Consider the following 10,528-nt stretch of genomic DNA (forward strand, 5'->3'; position numbering starts at 1 on the left):
ATATTTCAATGAATAGAGTTCTTCATTTTCTCCTGACCTGCCGAGGGAAATGCACACTGACAGTAGGATCTGTCAGCCTGTTCTCATTTCCCACTCACTGACCTGCCAGCAGAAAGCAAGGACCTGCAGCAGCTCCAAAGGCAGCATGGATTCCTCCTTCCCAAGGGGTTGGGGTGAGAAAAGAAGCACTTCCCTACTTCCTGCCCAGGCAGAAGCAGTGCTGGGTGCCAGCTGCCAGCGCTGCTCTCAGAGCTCAGAACCCCTCACCTAAAAGTAATTGCAGAGATGTTCAATCAGACAGAATCTTTGAAACTGATGGCAAAACACTAGTACTGGAAATACCAATATCTCTAGAAGTAACACAAATCAAATTAGGCCTCAGAACACTGAAATATAATTTTTTAAAAGCATGTGCTGATATCTGACTCTATACTCTTCACATTGCTCATGCAGAAGCAGTAGGATCAATGGATGTGGCTCTGAGCACAGTGCAGCTGCTCACACAATGTACCACTTGATTTCAGCAAGAGCTGCAGAGAAAAGGTCCCAATCCCTGGTCCATTTACCCATGTTAAATCACCCACCCCCAAAACAAAGAGGTTCTGTGTTCATCTTTTTAAACTTCTACATGGCTGTAGAAGTACAAGTTCATTCAACTTTTTCCTCAGGTAAAGTTTCCACTGCAACACCAGAATCTTTATCTGTCAAACACATGAGTGAAATACAAGGTAGGAGTAAAGGAGCAGGTAAAAAAATGCTTTCAAAATTTTTAATGTCTAACAAAGTTCCAGGAGTAGAAAATGAGTAAAACAGAATAAAACCATTTAATCAAGAATGCCTTTTCTCTTTACAATATATTTTTTTTAAGAAACAGGACTCTTTGAGGCACCATTTTTATTCCCTTAAACTGCCTTAGAAGACCTTAATGTGTAGAACAAAGCAGAAGAAGCTGCATGGCTCCTAAGAGGAAGACAAAAAGGCTTTGTTTTCTTGATCTACTAAACACTACACGAACCCAGTGTTCCAATAGCCTTTGGTCAGGCAGTTCACAGAATATTCCTGTCCAGCCCTGGTAACACTGACAAATAAACCTCTGCCTCATGGCTTCAATACTCTCCAGGCTGAGTTTACCAGTCACCTGGAACCTGGGGCCCCTCTCTGAGTGACGCTTGTGGATCTTGAAATCTGTGGGTGACAAATGGAGGTAAGCGGAGGAGTCGCTGTTTCTGCGGATGCATCTGCCATTCTTCTTGCACAGGACTTTGCTGCAGAGCTTGGCTGCTGAGGTCACATTGATGACATAATGCCCCAAAGGTCCGTCAATGTACCGCTTCACCGTTAAGCAGCTCTCCTGTGAAAAATAAAAGACCACGACACATTTCTAGTATCTAGCACTATGTTCATTATGTCTAAAAGGATGCTATTACTAAACTGTTCTTCTTCAAAGTAATCCATTGAGATAAATCTTGTTGGACTTACATAGTGGAGGGATCTGTTTGGTTTAAATGAGTTTATTTCCAAGATTAGAAAAGTATTGACCTCTACTATTGTTACTATTTGAGTGCCTGGTAGGAACATATAGTGTGAGACTAGGGAGGAGCCCCAGGAAGCAGAAAGAGAGTTAGTAGGGTTCACATCTGAGACTAACTGGTTCCTTAAGTAGTGATTTCTGGTAACTGTTGACTAGGAGAAATGCATGGGACTAACAGGTCTTAAAGCACAAATTATGTCACCACTCTGGCCCTGATCACTCCAATACCTTCAGTTTACCAGGAGCCACATAATCATAAACCAGCACAGAAGTTGCTGCAATTGCAACTAGAAAGTTCCAGTTCAGATTTCCTGGTTCCTCTGACCAAGTCAGTGGTACTTTGCCAGAGACTTCAGGAGTAGGACAGAATACTGCATGAAAAGCCGAGTGGGCACCAAAGCCCAGGTTTAGGAATGGGGGCTATCCTACCATTCCTTCAGGGAAACTCCAGTCCTGCCTTCTATATCCTCAAGGTTTATTTATGAAAGTCTGAAGAACCTGGGAGAAGCAGCTGGGGGCTAGTCTTGTGACATTATTTTCGGTGTAACATTTAAACATTAGCAGCTGGAGAAAATACCTCACCTCTAGGCTCCATTCCTTCCCAGTCGATCTGGACAACTGCTGTAGTTACAAACCAGAACACTGTAAAACAAGCCGTGCTTATATCTGTATGGCATTGTTTTGAAACACATCTTTCTCCTCACCTGGACTCATTATTCCACTGAGCCACAAATGACCTGCCCAAAGCAATGTGCTCTGGAGCAACAGGACTTTTCAGCCTAACAGAATTAATGAGACCTGAAAGTAGTGCTGAGTCATCTTCCTCCCTTGTTGGCTGATGGCACTGATAAAGATACATATGGAGGGTGTGGCACCAGACAAGAGGTGATTCCTAAGATTGAGGTGATTGAGGTGATTCCTAAGAACTGGCAAACTGATCTGACCGACCTTTGAGCTGGCGTACTGCATGCTGCCCCAGAGAACAACTCCAGCTGCTCCCAAAGCCGCGCTTTCCCCTATGGTGCTGACCAGATCCCTCTGAAAAAGAAGGCCAAATCCACACATGAGAAAAACAGATATACAAAAGTAAAAAATGTACTGGGATATGGGCATCGCTTCTTTTCTTTCCCCAGAGGGAACATTGGTCCTGCGGTATATTCTTCTCCATAAAATCACGGTTTAGTTTAGAAAGGTCTTCTGTGTCTCTACAAAGGTTTGCATAGGTGGCATTCATCAGTGGGCCTCTTAAATAGTGAAATCTTTCTCATTTGTTCACAAGGGTTCCTCCAGCCAAGCCAGTGCAGTAAGGATTTAGTGATCTATTTTATGTACTAGTCTTTGAATGATTACCAAACCTTCCTAGGTAACATTTTTGGCAAGTGATGGTCAGTCTGATCACACATCATGGATCACCCTTACAGTGTCTGGCTGCAGCTGATGGCTTTAGGCAGGGTCTAACTCCTGCTGCTTTAGCCATGTTACAGACAGGGCTGCTGCTTCTACCAGCATGAGTGCCATAAGTCCGAGAAACATATCTTTGAAAAATTAACCTCTCTCCCTGATAAAAGTGCCAGGTGGGGGGATAAAAACCAAATGCACACACCTGCATATTGATTTACCCATGTCCACTTTTATAATTGAGCAAATAAGGAGCTGACTTGTACCACTAACAATAATACAACCCTACCACAGCAGCCTGAGTGTTGAATAGGAGTCACCAATGCCTTACCAACCACATGGCAATGTCTCTTGCAAATGTCTTAAAGCCATTCCCTGACATTATGAATATTGTGTCTAGAAAAATGCAATTAAATCTTCAAAAATATGTAGGAAGGCACTTCTTCCCCCAAATTTCAAGGCATACTCAATTACATCTAAAACCATTTCTGTCTACAATAACTGATTAAAAAGAATTTTCTGATCAGTATTTGTAATGACAGACATTACAATATTTCTCACTTTGACAGAGAGAAAATTCCTTCTAAAAGATTCTTATGGTCTTTTATACAGTCTTTGCTACTCTAACTAGAGAACAATCAAAAATACCAGACAAATTATCTCAGTATGGTGGTGGCAAATTTAGAAAAGCAAAATTACAGAGTGGAAGAGCTGTGTTATTATTAATTACTACTAAATAATATATTCATCTGTGTAAGTGGGCCTGCATTGATTTGTCAACACATAGTTATGAAATTTCCATTCCTGAAACATTTGAGAGATACAAAAAAAAGCACAAATAAATGTTGTGGGAAAGGGAGAAGCCACTGAAGAGTTGAAGATAATTACAGGGAATTCAGAATGAGAGTGGCTTTGACCCTTAACTAAAGTTTGGAAAAAAAAAATTCAGAGAACCTGTAAAAGTCTGGAAGAACAGAGCTTGCCTTCTGGCTCTTAGTACAGAGTTCAGAGTGATTTAAGATATAACTGGTCCTGCCTGAAGCTCCTGTTGCTGCTGGTCACCCAAACAGTCTTTTAGAGACTGTCATTACTCTTAAAAGCATACAGACCAGTAGTACTTTTTAAAGGATAGTGGTCTGGACTGCAGGTGTTATTTTCAATGGGGTTAAGGAGGACGGGTATTTCCTATGGGGATTAATTAATCAGTTTGTTTTTTTTTTTTAAGAGTATGTTAATTAAAGATCAAAATATCAAATGTTAAAAGAATGTGAAATTCAGTCTGTTGTGTGGTAATGAGGGCTCCCAGGCTTTCATCATCTGCAAAACATTTTAACATTTGAGGTTTACCCAAATGCAAAGACTGGACTGTGATTCTACATTATTCACATGATGCTTGAGTGATTTTGCACTAACGCATTTCAGATCTCATTAAAAAATTAATTAAAACTTATCAGACCACCAGAATAAATAATCAATAAATATTTAGGATTGCTGGATGAACTAGGACCCAAGAAAACCCTGACATAAATTTTTTGTAAGTAATATGCTCTGGGAATTAGAGTGCTTGACCAGAAGTCAGTAAATCTAGTTTTTATAACCCCATATTCCACATCTTTCTTTCTTTTTGTTAGTTAGATCCACAAAAATATTACAGTAATTCATATGGATATAAAACTGACAAAACTAATCCTTAAAGTTCATCTAGGCCTCAAGGTGTGTGAAATCCAATGGCACTGATAATTTCACACCTAAGTCCCTGAGGCAGCTACTCTCCCACTTTCCTGCCTTTCCTAATTCTAGATTACTACCTCCAAGGTAGTAATATAGAATTACTACCTTGACAACACTGAAAAATTCAGCACATATCTTCTGCTACGATAAATTGGCATTTTATTGGAAGGTATGTTTTCCCAGGGATTCTTAAAGGACTCTTACAGGTCCTGCACAGGTGCTCGGTGCTGGTGAAAACAGCAGCTCACCACAAAAATATTGTATAGGACTTCATTTAAACACTTACACCTCACATTTCCTCTTTCTGTATTCTTTGGAACAAAGGGCAGGTGCTAAGAGTCCTTCCCCGAAGGAGAGAAATAGAAAGAGCTGGTCTGATACATAATCTCCAGATAACCCTGCAGAGAAGGTTACGTTCATCCTCAGGTTTCAGATGACATCTCTGTCTGATCCCATTTCCCTTTGCACCAACTCAATGAATGTTCAAAGGAGAGAAAGAGAAATAAGTGGGAACCCAACTACAGCTTATGATAAATTTGTGTTAATAATGAAGAAATGAGTGAGGCACCTGAACACCAGCAGCCTCAGACACATCAGTCCTGGTTGTGAGACAGAACCATGTGCCCCTTCTTCACACAGCACAGCTTGGCATTGGTGGGGGCTCACTGGAATGGCTCTTCTTTGAGAGAGTAATAAAAGCCTCGTATAGAAGAAAATATGCAATTAAAAAAAATTGGGTATTTTAAATGTTATCGTCTTAGCATTTTTCTAGCTTGGGAATCCTAATTTGTTTCTTGTATCAGACTTTGGCACCTGGTATTTGTCCAAATGATTAACAAGTCAACAAGCCTCTTCCTTTGTGATGCTCATTTTTGTTCACGTTTTTGGGGGCAGTGTGCAACTACCTAAGGTCCTCAAGACTAGGCTGGGCTATCCCCAAATGGACACCTGATTTGGCAGGGAGGCAGAGGCTCTACTGTCCATCAATGTTTCTTTATATTTAGATCACCCAAGTCACTGCACCGGACCTTAAAATAATGGGAGGTGAGTTTTGGAGCTCAAGATGAATGTGAAACAAGACAGTTCTAGTTACATGTTGAGGAAAGAAAAATATCTGTAATCTTGAAGAGCCTTGGTTACAGACAGTTTTCTGTATTCAGCAATAGTAGTTCAAGCCTGGCATGGTTGCAGGGGCTGGTCTCTATACACATGCACACCTGGTCATCAAAGACTAACTGTAGGGGAACAACAGGATTGCTATCCATTATTAATCATTTGCCAGTTGTCATCCTGCTTTATTAATGATTTCAGCCATCTAGTCAGGAAGCACAGATGCTATAGTGTGACTTCTCTCCCCCACAAGCTTAGTAGTGAATTGTCTAAGCAGAAAGTTTCTAAATACTCTACAGATGGCACACTGCTTATACACATTTCTAGCAAATACAAAAAAAAATCATAATGATTTGGATCCCAATTCAGAATTTATAAATTGTTTCCAAGACAAAAACCAGGATTAATTTCTCAGATACCTTATGCACAACTCACCTGATTTCCAGATGCAGTCAGGGTGAAAGGTACAGCACACACAGCTACAGCATCTGTCCAGGACCTGGGCCTTTCATCTTTCTGAAGGTTTGATAGACCTGTGTCTCTCCCTCAGTGACTCTGACTCACAACCACTTTTTCTGACTCCACTGTGCAATTTCACATAAACCCTTTGTTGTACAGAAGGGCTTGCACACAAGTCTTGAATGTCAGCAGTGTTTCTGTTGGAATAGAAAGCACAGCTCTTGCACAGCTCGATGGAGCAGGGCTGTGGTTGTCCTGGCCCAGTCCCTGGCAGAGGTCAGGTAACTATCCCATCTGCCCACTGTCCCATTTTTTTTGTGGCCATTTAGCCTGGATGTCATTGTCCTGGGACCTCTCCTTGTCACCTTCATGCACATTGTTTCTGGAGCTCAGAGATTTCATGCCCTGATTGTAATTTTGTGAGCAATACTTAGGGGCTTGGCATGGGTCAAATGAGAAGCTCCAACCTATTCTAAAAACTGAACACACAAAACCACATTTAAATTATCCCAGTGGCTCCAGGGCTATGAAAGAATACAAGAACATTATTTTTTTGATCATTGCTATGTTTTTAAATACAACCCTGCAAGTTCCTGTCAGACCCCAAGCTATTCTCACAGACTATGTGTGTAGTCTGGCCACGTTAAGCCCTGTCCCATGTTGAATACCCTGCCCATGCTGTCCTTATTAGAAAATATGTGGAGCATAATCCAAATATGTTTCTCTGGATATGTAAAAATCTTTTTAAAATTGTAAAGTAATCTTTTATGCATCCAAAAGTAAATGGCTACATGCAACTGGAAAGCAGGCTGGTGAGTAAAAGAATGTAACCTGAGAGGAGTATCACTCTAAATTACTACTGTACTGTTCAGAATATAGCTTAAGGTAAAACAGTACCTACAGTATCTACTACCACAGATTTCAAACACATAACTGGTAACAGCATGCTAGTTTTCATAGTTTTCATGGTATTTTATATTGATCAAGGGACTAATTGATTTTATAAAAATGTATTATTACAGACTGCATTGGAATAATTCTTATGTATTTCCTAGCCTGAGTTCTTCAGTGAAGGCTGTTCTGGGTGAACTCCTGCCTGTACTGACCCCAGACTCCTTGCCTTCAGGACTAGGCTGGCCTGTCTGCCCATGATTTCTGAGTCAGCTAGCACCTGTGATTTCCACAGAGAAAACAACTCCAGAGAGTTCCTGGTTGCTGAAAATGAACCAGACCAAATTCCTAATTACTTCCATGTACAACTTGCTTTTCTGGGGCAGCCTGAAAGTATAATTTGCTTCCTGGTGTCAGCTTGAAACATTTCTCAGGCTCTCAGGATCTGCTGTACCTCCTCATCTCCAGCTCCATGCTGAAGCCCCACTTCTTTCCAGGTTTACTGGATGAACTTTGCCTTTTCCCTTGCCACTTCTTCCTTTTTTCTGTTCTAGTTTGAGTCAGGAGCTTGTCTCTGGCAGCATTAAAAGGAATCTCTCATGCAGGTCTCCACAAAATAAAGGGAGCACCCCCAGATGACCTTTGTCATCATGGGGTTATTTCCATGAGTTCCCTGTCCTAGATTTTCTCCTTTCTAATGGAATAGATAGAAACCAAAGAAAAGCTTTTGGCACTTGAAGCAACTATTAGAGAAATGAATAAGTGAGTCTCTATTATGGGCATAAACAAAGTAAGAGTAACAATCATCATTACATATCCAGAAAGTCTGAGATTTGCACATGTATAATATACCATGAGTGTTGTGGCCACTACATATTTATTGCACTTGAATACTGGTTGATGGAACACTGTATGACTCAGAAACTGGGTTTCTTTGATAAGAAGACTCCACAGTTTAGCACTAAATGTTAGACATGAAGATGTACTTCTGAAAAGTGAGATAGATGGCCAATGCTCATCATGCAGGAGTTAGGAACTCCAGGACAGATTGCTTTACTTGAACTAGTTTATTTCTATATTGAATGAATTTACATTTGCATAAAGGAACAAAAAAGCCCTGAAGATCCTTTCTCATGAAAGTTTATCTTTCCATTGCACTCATTAATTTTAAACATCACAATATCTGTCAAGCTCATTTCACAAGCTGCCTCAAAAAATAAAAATATCAAAACTAATTACTTCCTTAAGAAATATATTTCTTTGTACTTTCTTTCTAAACCACCTTCATTAAAAATATAAATGTTATCTCACAGAGGTAGACCAAACCACTGCAATATTAACTCTTGAAAGGCATAGAGTTTTGTACTGTGACTACAGTACTTCCTGTCAGGAGGCTGCCTTAAATATGAAAAAAAAATGTGTAAGTGCTTTTAGAACATACTTTTTCTAAGAAGCTATTTCTAATTTCTACATTTTGAAAGAATTCTGTCTGCTTACCTCTGTTAAAACATGAAAAGTATAGGCATAAAATGGTCTGGAGTAAACAAATACAGGCAAAACATAGTCTTTTCTAGCAATTGAGGCAACACGTATTGCCTCTTTAACCCGATAGTGAACAAATTTTAATGCATTTGGACTTGACTTCAGAATATAATCCAGGTATATAGAAGGGTAGAGAGCAGTGCTTTCCTTCCACAGCCACAGCAGGAGGTCATTACGGAAAGACTCAATGGCTGGGCATTTCCCTGTGTATGTTTGGGGGTGCTCTTTGTAGTCATAATTGTAGCAGTCTGGGTAAAGGTAGTAACCCCACAAACCGTTTGGTCTCATGTGCTCAGCCAGAAGGATGGTGTTATTCATAAAACTCTTGCCAGCATTTTCAAATTCCTCTTTAGCCGCTTTCCTAATTTTGTCCTCTGACCACCGAGGATGCCGTCTCCTCACAATCTCGAGAGATTTATTTCTGTAAATGCTTTTATTGCCCCAGTTCCTATCCCACTGGGGCCTCCAGTTTTCCCAGTCAATGACCGCAAGTCCCTGAAATTTCTTCATGGGTATGCAATAGTCAATGTCAGACTTTGCTTTGCTGAGGTGTTTGATAAGACTTTCATTCTGGGGCACCCCTCCATTAACGGGATCTCCATTATCTGAGTAGTAGGGGTAGTATCCCAAATGGGTGTGGTAGAAGATTGTCACGTTGGATCCACTCAGAGTCTCATTGATGTTGGATGCAATGTCAAAAACGCCGAGGTCCAGGTCCACCTTGTAGCGCAGCCGGCACTGCTCGGTGGGCGCGTTCCAAACCACCACGAAAGGCTTGTGCAGCACCGGGGGGGCCCGCGCCGGCTTGGGCAGGGCAGCCTCAGCCAGAGCCAGCACTGCCACCACTGCCAGCGCCCTGACCCAAGCAGCCATGGCCTGGGCTCTTCCTGGGAAACTGCTACGATGTGCCCTTGAAGACAAAACCAAGGTAAGATGTTAGAAGGGCAGCATGGAGGCAAATTTGATGAAAAGGGAACATCTTTTGGTTTGATTTGCTTTTGATAACATTAAAATTAGTGCAAAGAGGGAAAAGTGCAAAACTGATCTTGTAAAAGTTAACACTAATTTCAAATGCTTTGAAAAATATTTTGATGGACTACACTATCTAGAAAATTCACTTCCTTTTCACCCGGACTCCTCACATGGTTGTTTCAGACGTTTCCATGACATTTATTTGCTCCCTCATGTCTACAAAACTAGATAATAAAATGACCTAAAATGACAGTATAAAAAAGAATGTGCACTCATTTGAAATTTAAGCTTCCAAACTGACATAGCTCTGCTATGGTCAGTCTGACTTGCCTAGAAATCATCACAGCAGGGCTACAGCCTTTACTATCTGTATATTCAAATGGTCACAATAGGAAAGGTAATTTAAACAAAAGGCAGACACTCTACCTCACACAGATTAATGAAGACAACTCAGAAACTGCAATTTTCAGGATATGAAAATATTGTTATCTACCCCTGAATTTCATTTTCGTTTTCTAAATGAATAGATGCAAGAGTGATAATCAATCTGCAGGCTAGGAGAGGGATACCACTAATGACTTAGTGGTCTAAGCTACTTATTCCAAAGACAAATTAAATATCTGTGAGTTAGAGAAGATAAATTACATTAAACAGATCTGAACTAGTTGAAAGAGCGTGCTGTATGTTGAAAAAAAGGGCTTGTTTTTAGAAATGAGGGGTATTCATATTAATTTTTCCTTTCAGGGTCTAATATTTTCCCTGATAGTCACACTGGCTTGGGGCTGCAGTACTCTGGGAGCTGCCAGAGCTGCAAGGCTGCTGGTAACCCAGACACACTCCAGCTTTGTACCCTAAGTCCACAAGTGGCTGCTCCAAAATTTGCCTCTGCTCCAA

At 40.7% G+C, this 10,528-nt stretch overlaps 1 protein-coding gene across 1 annotated transcript; it reads right to left on the bottom strand.

The window, feature by feature from the left end:
- Nucleotides 1–922: 922 nt before the first annotated feature.
- On the bottom strand, nucleotides 923–9,535 carry LOC103813696 (hyaluronidase-1-like). Its single transcript, XM_009087032.4, has 3 exons — nucleotides 8,618–9,535; nucleotides 2,480–2,569; nucleotides 923–1,351 (listed from the first exon to the last, which is right to left on the bottom strand). Exons 1-3 carry the CDS (start codon nucleotides 9,533–9,535, stop codon nucleotides 923–925), a joined length of 1,437 nt encoding a protein of 478 aa, XP_009085280.2.
- Between the last annotated feature and the right edge of the window lie 993 nt (nucleotides 9,536–10,528).

Source organism: Serinus canaria, chromosome 1A, assembly GCF_022539315.1.
Source record: "Serinus canaria isolate serCan28SL12 chromosome 1A, serCan2020, whole genome shotgun sequence".
Taxonomy (NCBI): Eukaryota; Metazoa; Chordata; class Aves; order Passeriformes; family Fringillidae; genus Serinus; species Serinus canaria.

Excerpts from the sequence above, each read along its gene's own strand:
- LOC103813696 (XM_009087032.4), bottom strand. The coding sequence starts at position 9,535 with ATGGCTGCTTGGGTCAGGGCGCTGGCAGTGGTGGCAGTGCTGGCTCTG. Across the intron at positions 2,570-8,617 it reads CTTTTCATGTTTTAACAGAG|AGGGATCTGGTCAGCACCAT; the intron begins GTAAGCAGACAG and ends CTTCTTTTTCAG. Across the intron at positions 1,352-2,479 it reads TGCAGTACGCCAGCTCAAAG|GAGAGCTGCTTAACGGTGAA; the intron begins GTCGGTCAGATC and ends TATTTTTCACAG.